The sequence below is a fragment of the Meleagris gallopavo genome, chromosome 1 (assembly GCF_905368555.1).
Source record: "Meleagris gallopavo chromosome 1, MGAL_WU_HG_1.1, whole genome shotgun sequence".
Lineage (NCBI taxonomy): Eukaryota > Metazoa > Chordata > Aves > Galliformes > Phasianidae > Meleagris > Meleagris gallopavo.
The window spans coordinates 96,564,227-96,576,233 of NC_139404.1; the positions used below are offsets into that span (position 1 = coordinate 96,564,227).

General features: G+C 38.0%; 1 protein-coding gene across 3 annotated transcripts in view; it reads right to left on the reverse strand.

Annotated features, from left to right (window-relative positions):
• Positions 1-8,923: 8,923 nt before the first annotated feature.
• SAMSN1 (SAM domain, SH3 domain and nuclear localization signals 1) overlaps positions 8,924-12,007 on the reverse strand; it is a 154,365-nt gene continuing 151,281 nt past the window's right edge. For all 3 annotated transcript variants that reach the window (XM_085241259.1, XM_085241268.1, XM_003202862.5), the window contains one exon: positions 8,924-10,155. In XM_085241259.1, the coding sequence (XP_085097385.1) occupies positions 9,950-10,155 (206 nt within the window). In that variant the 3' untranslated portion in view covers positions 8,924-9,949. The remainder of the gene's footprint in view (positions 10,156-12,007) is intronic.

A 12,007-nucleotide genomic window follows, 5' to 3' on the forward strand; every position in this document is an offset into this window, starting at 1 on the left:
TTTGAATAAAATGGTAGCATAGCTGTATGCCAACAGCTGTGATTCATTTTCACTTAGATAATCAAAATGTTGTTTCACAAGACCCTGATGATGTTCAGGATGCCTTTTAGGAGGTATTACCTTACTCCAAGCTGACTTAGATAGTCTGTTTCTTATAACTCTATCAGACTAATCCTATGGTTTATGAGGCATTCTTTTCTCTTGCAAAAAGTTCTGATGGGTGCAAAACTGTTTCATTGCAAAGTATTTCAACCTGATACTGAGGAATCAGAGTAATTTTGCTTTTTTCTCCGCTTGAAGGATCTCAGCATATCCTATACCAATATCTATATGTTGGAACTTTTTTCAATAAATTTAAGGGTATGCATCCTGTTCCATGTGGATCAATCATTCATCCAAGCATCTGTTTTCTCTCTATCACATTAAAACCATAATGCTAAGACTCAAACATTGACTTTTTTTCAGGAGGGCATCTTTCAGCACTGCCAACAAACTAAAATTAAGTTTCTCTCTCCTCTAGCAGTTATGAACAATAGCTTTCCTGTTTGTAGCTGAATTTTGAAAGCACATATCCATCTGCCAGGGTATGTGCTTTTGTTATTACTATTGTTTAATCCCAATTAAATAATTAACTTAAATAGCAATGGAGTTTGAAGCTTGCATAGTAATAAAATGATATGCAAAGATCACTTTTAGGAGGATTTGAGCTTAGAAGCAGGAAGGACCAATGAATCTGGATCCTTTAATGTAGTTAAGAGACCTTGTAGTTCTCAGGTTGCTATAGTAAGCAGGTATTTCATAGACTTAGGTTAGGGACAAGTGAATTTTACCTAGGAAACAATTTTCCTACAGTTTTATGTCTGAACGTAATGATATGCTCTCGTGTTTTAGCATACTTTTTTGATATTACATGAGACGCAGTAGCATCAGGAAAATTGCACTGTAGCACAGACTGCTGTCTGCCTCCAGCAAAGACAAAGTTCGTATAGGACACAGAAGGCACAGAGCCCCTGCTGACCTTCTGTGAATGAAGTTTTAAGTACACTCCAAGAAAGCAATCTTTCTCCCCATGGATCTTTGTAGTATCTTGTCTGCATCGCCTTTTTTTCCTCTAAAGAGAGAGGACACCGCTGTAATTTTATAAGAACTATCAGCATCAAAAAGACTCTAAAAGCATCTGAAAAGGTCAGAATTGTTATTTATTATGTCAGCCACTTCCTTTCACTTTAACACAGACCAATTGGAAATCAGCCTGACTTGGTGGTTGGTGTGGTCAGCCTGAGTGGTGTGACTCAATAGCTGTGGCTGGCATGGCCAATTGTTTGGGTCAGGTAGCGCAATCAATATTCAATACTGGGGTTTGTTTTTGTAATATTATTATTTTTTACTGAGCAATGTAGTTTTATTAACATCTGATAAAGCAAGCTTTCCTCTTTGGCTAGTGAGTCTCCTGTATTTTCGTGAATGCAATTGCAAATATTCTCACTTGAAGTGCCACCATCTACCTCTTTCAGAGACCGATATGTTGAGCTTCTCGCCACTCACCTTTGCTTTCTACAACATTGATGGTCCTTTGAGTTAGTGATGCTTGTATAATTCCAGATGATAGCTTCTCATAGCCACGTGATACCATTTCTTCCTGATTAAGCAGAACAACTGAGCACTTGATTGACTTTTACCATAAATGCTGACATTCTGCAGCCAAAGGGGGACACAGGGAAAAAACACTTTGATAGCCTTTAATGCATACAGACCATTTTCAACAAAGATTTCCATTTCAAGAGATTTGTTAGTATAGTCTTGGATTAGTGTATGCATTGAAATCTTTACTTAGGAAGATTTTCATCCTCTGAGGCACACACATCACAGCACCTTGTTGTTCAGAATCCATATGACTATATGCTGAATAATGAATATTTTTAAAAGCTTTATCCAGCCACACTGTGACACTTTACCAATTTCAGCTAATCTGAAACCCTTGCTTTATATTTTTTTTTTTTTTTGACATTTCCCAACATAAAACTTTTAGCAAAGACTTCTAGCTATTTAGAAATTCTTCAGTCCCAGGCCAATGAAGTGCTAAGATGGTGATTAAAAAAAAAATAAAAATACGGTATGCTGAATTTGTTTTAGAACAAGCTGACTAGCTGCAATTGAGGTTAATTGACCTTTATAATGGATACACAGGACAGTACTAAAGCTATATACATAAACCACAAGTTTATTTGAAAGCAAATTGTGTTAATTGACATTCATTGTGCATCTTTCTGTTGTTTATTGCTAGTTGCTCATGTGAATAGTTTGTTGATATTACAGATAGGGCAAACATTTGTTTCAGACAAATAGGATTTTCAGTTGAATAGGTTTTAATTAAATGATCTCCTGTACTCAATTTTGAAATTGTGAAGTACTGTACAGTATGTAGCTAATCCTGTTGTCTAGGATCTTAAATTGTTGACTCACATCTCACACAAATTTGTTAATTTTTGGCAAATAATATCTAACATTTCTGGCAGTTGCACAAGATTCAGGTCTTTTCCCAGAGTTAAACATGAGATTATGGTGCTGTAGGGACAGTTAATGCCAGAATTATAGGTGGCTTGTCCATCTCACAGGACAAATCAGTGTTATAGTAAATGTGCATTCACCACTATTTAAAAGCGTAAGTTAAGAGTATATGCAGCTGCTCTCATGTACTGTTCTGTTGGACACCTAGCTGTTGTCTTTCCTTTCATAGACCTCACTAACCATCTGCACAGCCTCACAAACATAGCCATAGCATTGATGTTTTTATTAGCATACAATATTTTTATGATACCTAATTTTTTTTTTTTTCTAATGAAGGGAAACAGTGATTACAAAGTTGCTGTTCATATGGCCACTTCCATTAGTGATAGCTTTCTCTTCACTTTGAGAGAAAAAATAAGTACCCCTTCAAAGCACCAGATAGAAGCCTTTTCTAGGTTACAAAGCACATTTTGCTTAAAAAAGTTAAAGTGAGAAAAGATTGCTAATACAGCTAATACATTTTTTCTAAAAATAAAGCTGAACTAAGAAGAAAGGTAGATGTCCTGTAGGCATGTTCATGGCATTAATTCAGTGGCACAGAGCTATCAGTTACGCTAATAATCTAGATCCTTCCGATTCTACTTCACTGTCTTTAAATAGCCGCATAGCTAGACATTGTCAAGAAAGTAAAAGAAGTATTTTCTGTACATTTTCCCCACAGAAGTATTTAAAGAGAAGTAACTGTTGCACCACTTCAGTTTGTGTTCCAGTGAGTAGTTCTAGGACTGGGTAAAAGAAGGAGCTCGACAGAATCAGTGGTTCGTTGTCAACCTGCAGCAAGTATGCTAGTGCCAGCCCTTAGGCCAGCCCTCAGGACATCATGGTCAAACAAGCAGCTACAGACTGATAGGTTCATCATATGGAACAAATACTAGAGGAATACAAGCTGAATGCCATGCACACTCACTTTACAGCACACTCTTCCACATTCACAGGAGTTGTAGGGGATGATCTGCTCATTACCTACCAGACACAAAAGATCAGGGATGGAAACTCCATGCAGAGGGAAATATTGGACAAAATATGCTTATACTCATCTTAAGTAACTTATTTCTGGAATTGATCAAAGACCGTCATTGCATAAAGCAATTGTAAAGCATACACAGCCAACAGGCATAACAGTTTGATGCAAATAACCTCTTCGGTGTGTAATGTAACCCATAACCTCAGTTTTGAGCTGTGAATAGGAGGCAGAGGCATTGCCATTCTGTTACTAGATATGAAAGATCCACCTCCCTCTGATATTAAAGAAGGTGAAACCATTCATGATGATATATGAATCATTTGGGAAACTGGCATTAAGACTGTTAGGATAGACTCAAAGCTGCTAACAAGGCTTTGAAAAGGCTTCTTTCTTCCATTATATTTGCATCGCAGAGTTTTGCGTGTGTGTACCTGTGGACAAAGAGCTAGACTGACCCTGACCTGCTGGAACAGCTAACTCCAAGGGAAAGGGGCAGGTTGTTCTCATACTCAGAACCTAGTTTTCCGAGAAACAAGGCTACCTGGTCAAAAGCACCTGAGGTATTTCTTTTTTCAGCATTGTCTTGGGCTCTCACCACCACCTTTTGCATCATCACCAATCATGCAGGTACCCTGATACCAGAAATTATTTTGATTGCCACTGTAACTTTGTTATGAAGGTCTTTTTTATTTTATAGACGGTAAGCCGTGGACTTCCCCACATCACAGGAGAAATTGATCACTCAGTGAGAGGTGTCAGGGAACCCAGAAAGTAAGGGTTTCTCAAAAATATTCTTTTGCAGCAAAGCAAGTCTTGTCTTCTAGCACCAATTATCTCATCCTAATGTTAAGCAACCATTGGATGCAAATGTGTTAATCCAGAAAGGGTACAAATTATCTTCTCCCAGTTTCATCGCTGAATGGGAGACAGTGAATCCACTTGTGTTTCTGCCATTACGGTCTAGAGCAGGGTATTTTGACTAGCAAGACTTTTGACATAGTTTCCTATGGCTCCCTCATCAGACTGGTGAATTATATATAACTGGGAGATAAGGGAAATGCAAAACTGACTGGACTTCTGAGCTCAAAGTGTTGTGTAAGTGTTCCAGTTGGTGGCCACTTGAATCCCTCAGAGACCAACTGGTACTAATGCAGTTTAATGTCTTCATTGATGATCTGGATAATGGGGTAGAGTGTGCTCTTAGCAGGTTAGCAGACACCACCAAATTGGAGGAGATTATTTAATATCCTGGAGGGCAGGGCTGCTTTTCAGAGATACCTGGATGGCTGAAGAAATAGGCTGATGAGAGCTTCATAACAGTAAACAGAAATAAATGTGAAATAGTAATTTAACTACTTCACTGCAATAGAGCAGATTGTCTGTAGGGGAATTTCTATGGGAAAGCTGCTCTGCAGGAGAGGCTCTGGGTGCCCTGGTGGATAAGAAGATGAATGCGAGCCAGCAAAGAGATCTTAAAATAAAGTTGGTAAAAAAACTGGTATGTGTTGCCTAGAAAAGCTGTGTGATTTCCATCCTTGAAGGACTGCTGGACATGATCTGAGAAACCAGATCTAGCTGGACTCAGATCTCTATATTAGACTAGAGACTCCCAAAAGTTGCTACCTGCTGTGCTGTTCTTTGACTAGAATAAAGGTAAAGACAACATCTGTAGAGGGTCATTTGTAGCAGTCTTTGATACCTAACGTACATTAGAAAGTAAGGATATGAACCTTTCATGTAAATTATATTTTGACATTGCAGGTTTTGTATTGCCCCATAATTTTGACATTGCAGGTTTTGTATTGCCCCATAATAGCAGTAACAAGCAATATGCTATTGGATAGTGGAAAGCTGTACACAGGGAGACATTGAGGACCACAAGGTAAGTGAAGCATGGGGTTGGGTGCACAATATGGGCACAATTATTACAGTAGAGTTCAAATAAGCATAGTTGGCTGATGCAAGTTTTCTTCTGATGAAAATTCAGCGAGAAACAAAAGAACGTGTAGACTTCCTAGCACTGAAAACATTTCAGATTTGCATACAGACAATGAAGTATTAGAAAAAAAAAATGACTTGCTGAAGGGAGTCAGAGAATAAGGAAATCTGCACTTTCTGATCTGATGTACTAGCAATACTGCAATGGTATCCACCAATACACTTAGTGCTCTGCTGCAGATAGGAAAGGGGAGCAATGGGCACAAAGCTTGAAACAGAGGTAAATGACCCAAATGCAAGAGGCAAGAATTATATTTACATTGTGTACAATCAATGAATATACAGATGTTATAGTATAGCAGAGAGCTTAGCTATGTAGTTGCTACACCAAAGCAGAAAACAGAAAAGACAGGGACGCTTACCCATATCCTGGGCTCACTTAGGAAACTCCAGCAGAGTGGATCTCCAGAAAAGACCCTTCCCCACTGGCAGTCAGCTCTTAAATGGGTTTAGGAGAGGTGCAGCCAGGCTCCACCTGTTCCGGCAGCACAGGTGAATTGCCTTCACCTGTGCTCCAGTGGCTGACTCATTGCTCGCCTCAGGTGGTCAATGAGAGGTTCAGGCTGTGATTCAGCAGTTCCCATACACATTTGAATTCCAAGTGTTCAACTATAATAAAGTGCTCAGTAATGTTTGAATACGTTTGTTTTCATAAGCAATTGCATCAAAGGAAGTCCCTTCAAATCAGCTCTCTCCACATCTGGATTAACAGTGAAATAAAAACACACTGTATTTTATGTAGCAAGAGAAAGGAAGGTTCTTAATTTCAATTGCATATGATTTATACAAATGCATTTTATTGTATTTCGACAACAATTTCAGGAATTTCAAGTTTAAGAATGACCTTGTTCATTTCACAGTCCTTGTCCTTCCTTCCTTAACAACTGTCTGAATACACTTATACATGCTTCAAGCTTTCCTCTCCAACCTGTTTGTTTTTAGGTTATTTGCTTTCTTTTGTGTGTTTATAGCTGTAGTTGAAAAAGAATAAAGGAAAAAAGTTTCCTGTAGATTTTCCTTTGGAATATCTGCATCCAAGTATTCATTCATAACTCTGCAAAATGAATGCAAATGCTCCTCATTTCTAACCTCTGTGCTGATCCTTTTATGTCTACCAGCCCTCAGAATTTTGGTGGCAAAACCTAGAGAAGGGGATGCTGATTCAGGACCTGCAGGCCAGCCTGCCTTGACTTTGGGACTACAGTCCAGCACACTGCCATTCCTTTTGGTGACAGAACAGCCCTCCTTTAACGTACTGCCAGCTGGGATGGCAAACAGGGCTGAACATGAGGCAACAGTGCAAACAGCAGTGTTAATTTTGACCAAAGGTGATGCATCCTTTGAGGATGTGGGGTCATCAGCACCTCAACTTTTTTGCTTTCTGTACCCACTGGCTTTCTGCTGAGGACGAGTGGCTGCACACGTGCCAGCAGTGAGCCCTGAACCACAGCCCCAAGGGAAGTCACTGCACCTGCGCTGCAATCTCTGCGGTGGGGAAATCCCCACCAGCTGAAGTCCACCACTGGCCGCAGAGAGATTGGCCTTCTTGGCCTCGTCTCTACAGTTCCAGGCTGGTTTTGCATCTTACTGTATGCTTTATAATTACAAGGAAGAGCATACTCTCAGCTACCTCTGAAAGAAAGACTTACGGATCTTGTATTCCCTCTCAATCACAGAGGAAGGTTTATAGAAATGAACAGGGGCTTGACACCACTGAGCAAACGGTAGAGAGGAACAAAACCCTATCCACTTGCTTCTTTTCTGTGTCTCTGGGACGTTGCAAAGATTCCTCAAAAGCAGCTCAGTTCTCCTACAGATCCTAGAATTGGAACGGGTTTAAAAAGAAATACATATGTATATCTACATAAAAATTATACAGATTAGTCAGCATGAAAGCCAGCCAGAGAACTGTTTATGCTCAGGCAGCTTAATCCAAGATCAGAGTGATTAAGACGACCACTGAGAGATGAAAGGAGGTTGGTACGCTTCACGTAAAAAACACATTTTTTTCCTTTGTGGTACAAAATTTCCTCTTTTTCTCGGAATAGCTTGAGAGAGCGGAAGTTTCTCAGTTTGAGATCTAATCTGCTCTGCCGTCACAGGAGGTTACAGACGCGTTGAATAGACTTTCATTTGACACATTTATCTCAATAAAAAGCCCTTTGGACAAAGTCTTGCTAAATAGAAGCTGAAGCGGTTAAACTAAAGCTTATGCTCATGGTTAATGACTAGTTAACCTCAAATGTTAGCTAACCTCTTGCCATCAGTCTAAGTTCGTGCAGGGTTTGACTCTGTGAAAAAATAACAGCTGTTGGGTGTTTTGCTCTGTAGGTGCCTTGCCTGTCTCTTTGTAACAAGCTAAGGAGACCTATCCTCGTTTGCAAACTCACGGAAATAAACATTCCTCAGAGCACGTCATTGCACATCTCTGGTCTCTGTGGTTGATCCAGCTAGCTTATAGCTGTGTCGGAATCATATTTACATGCACCTCAAGGTATTTTTTACACGTTTAGTATTTTCACAGATGTCTAGAGAAGGAATACAAAGACTAAGCATTTCTGCTGCAAAAGCCAAAACATATGCTCATGTTAGATGAACTCAAGCAAAGTTATTTTCAGTAGTCCTTCTCTATGATGAAGAGATGGCAGAAGCTAATCCAACAACATTATTTCAGGAAATGTTATTCAAGTCATATTAAGTCAGCACTATGTGTGATGACACAATAAAGGTTAGAAACACTTAAGAGAAAATACAGCTGCCTGATACAGTTTGTCACAAATTTCATCCCTTGAAAGGCCTGTTCATTTCCAGGTACACCTGGAAATATGGGGTCATTGCTGCTAAATAATGACAATTGTTGACAGCCAAAGTATAAAATGAGAGTTAAAAACAGAAAAAAAATCAAGCAGCTCCCAAGCTTGTTTATTCTACTAAGCCAAGTTTATTTACACCAAGTCTTTGAAATTTCTAGAATTAATGTTTTTATACTGTAACCCTCAAAGCAGATCTGTCTGTTAGGAGTCTGACAGCAGTACCCTTTTGAGGAGTCACGAAACTGCAGAAAGCATTGCCCATGGGGAAAAAAAGGATAAGAATTTTCCACTTGTTTACAGTTTCTTTAGAAGTACTCTTCTGGGGTGGAACTTTCCGTGTTTCATCTCTTGTGAAAGTGATTTAAATTGTCAGGAGTCTGTGGAAACTTTTTAGCATGAATGCAAAATGCTTTAAATTATGAAAATGGTGTGACTAATTGGTGAGCAGGAAGTTTCTGTATTGATTTGATACCAAGATGATTATGCATGATAAAAATGCTCAGTGGATTTGCCATTTACTGTGCTAGTGTTAGAACAGAGCAATCTTTAAAATGTAATGACCACATTAAAAATCAAGTCGTTTTTAAATATAAGATTTTGTTTATTTTTGAAGGAAGACAGGCAGATGTAATGTGTATTCCAGTGCAAAATATCGTGGGAGATGACAATTAAATCCCATATAAAAGACAATACTGCATGATAACCACGTTAGCTTCTGAGTTCTGTACACAAACAAAAATACCCAATGAACAAGCATGACATCACGCACAAAAGGCAAAAGTTGCACAAAAAAACAATAATAAAAGCATAGCATTGAAACTGCTGTGTTTGTTTGTTTGTTTGTTTTGTTGTTCCAAGCTTGCATTGTCTTCAGAATGCTTGGAAAGAAATGAGAACAGCTGTGAAAATTACAATATACACATTGGCAATGCATGAGGAATTCAGATGACTACACTCTCTAGAAGATGACAAACACAAAGAGCTTGATTCAGACTGACACGACAGTTCTTTTGTACATCCAGGATAAAATGTAAGACAGCCTCTTTAGAGACCATTTTGGAGAAGAATAGCATTTAAAAGCTTTAATATTAACAGGAATTAGGTTAGTACTTTTCAAAGTAGGATGTGAATGTATCTAGTTTTTTATTATGATGATACATCAATGCAAATATTTTCTGTACAAATCTCAGCAAAACCCATCTGAAAAAAGAGACAGTGCGATTAATCAATCTTTTAAAAATAAATATATACAGTATTTACATTTTGGAGAGTTCCACAGCTTAATATTTAGACAATGTATCACTATCCAAAACAATTCCCTATCATTATACAAAATGCATTTGCTGTACAAATATATATAAATATATATGCATCAACTTTTTCAGTGAAATGTCGGTGGATTCGTTGAAAAGCATGAGATACTGTTATTATCAGCAAAGATTTAGTTCTCAAATGTCCGCATATTAAGCAGTCTAGAGCATTATATATCAGACAGAAGTAGATTTTCAGTGTTGAGAAATGTTTTGTGTTCTGCTTCTGTACCAGCAAATCAGCTTCACTTATCTGATTGTCTTTTCTGAGCATCTGCAGAAACAGCTTAACAGAATCAGTTTGACTCAGTGATTGTTATTGACTGCACCATGTCAGACAGGGTTTCTGGGTCTACTTCTTCTTTACCATTATCTGAATTTTCTGATGAGATGTAACAGCCGGAATCTCTTGGGCAGTCATTTAACTGTGATTTGTCAAAACTGTGCTGAGGGCTTAAGCTCCGTGTCTCCTGACCACCCTCGCTTATCTGCTCTTGTTCATCTGGAAAGAACAAAATAAGAAAGAAGTAAAGTGTCAGAATAAGTATCCTGTAAAACAGTTTGAGACAGCAATGTGGCTGATCTTGAAGAGCTGTAGAAGCAGAGTTAGTAACATACACACGCTAGATCAATATCTTCTGTCTATTGGAAACAGAAAACAGCATCAAAGAACTAAAAATGTGATGACACAAGCACCTAAGTTCCTGTTGAGGTTGGCTTTGATCCTGTGCTGTGCTGCTCAGATGTGAATGCCTGAGGCTTTGCCTACATCCTTTAGGCTGTGCCCAGGTGCACCAGTCACCATGCACAGTCTGAAGATGTGTGGCAATCGGATCTTCAAAAGCACTTGACTTATCAGTGGGAATGGATGGCTGATAGGAACTTCCTAGAAATTTCATTTTTGGTGTCCAAAAAGATATTTTCCAAAATACAAAGGCCTCAGAGAAAACCAAGATGCTTAATTCTTGCTGCATGTTTTTTGAATACTGTCCAAAAAAACTAAGTAGAAGCAGATAAACTTGCAAATAATTCGTCCTTGTTTAACTGCTGCATGTCTAATCTGCTCAGGCACAACAATCTGCACCTCAGGAAGAGCTCAGTGAGCCAGCATTTTGTGGACAGGATATCCCTGTATATCATGTATCAAATATATCTCATGGTTAAAATTCACGCTCATATTTTCTGTAAAACACGTGATGTTCACTCACAGTAAATTTCTTCAGAAAACATGCTATAAAATATTACATCTCTCTCTTTCATTCTCTTTCATTCCCTATGGCTCTCCTGTAACTGTGTTTTTTTACTTCAAGCTGTATCTTACTTTCCAATCAAAGTAGGAGAACCAGGTGATACAGGAATAGATTGCTTCACCTCAGATTTCAAGCCTCAAGAAAATGATGTCTTTTTTATTTGGGGGAAAAAAAAAAAAAAAAAAAGGTATTTTATTTCAGCCAACTTGTTCCTTCATGGTTATGTCAGGAAGGATTTTATTCCTCCTGAAAATCTAAATCTAATTCAGTTCCAGGGTAACAGCCTAAAATTATCACATTTCTGAAAGGAAAGTGTCTAAAGTGTCTAGACATTCGTTTAAACTGTTAGAAATTATAACATGAGAAAGGTTTTCACTGTGATTTGTTTGTTTTAAATATTGCGTAATTAAGAATAAATTAGAAATTATATAAAAAAAAAAATAAACCTGCTATGAAAATGTTGAAATGGAATAGTCAGGGCCTTTCTTTGTTGTGTAAACGAGATTCCAGAGAAATCATTTCACAAGGCATTTTGATATATTTGACAACACTTGCAGGTCCTCATGACCCTACTCTTGTAGATCTGTTGGGACTTATTAATTCTATTTAATATTTTCTACATTTTAATTACCTAATTAAGTTAATAAACTAATCCAGATTTTGAAGAAAAGAATCCAAAGTCTCAATGTAGTCATTTTTCATTAAGTCTGAGGTTATAGGCATAACCTTACGTATTTTAAAAAATGATTTCTGATTACTTTAAACATTTTCCAAGGAATAAAAGTCCCACCTTCTCCCCACATAAATTAATGGTTAATTGCACTTGCATGTACAAATACACATTTCAGCAAATTCAGTAAAGATCTGTAACTATTTGATCTCCTTCTCACCTTAGGGAACGTAGTCCACCACATCAAATGCTACCTATCTTTGTAGGGAAAATATGTGATCAGATAGGCTCCAACTGATTTCTGATTTAAGTCAGAAAAGAATTACAAAATGAATTACACCACTGAAGGTATTACTGCTGCTATTAGTAGCAACATGAATAGTTTAGCACAAACAGCAGATGCCCCAGTAAAGCCCTTCTAAACTGTGTCATTA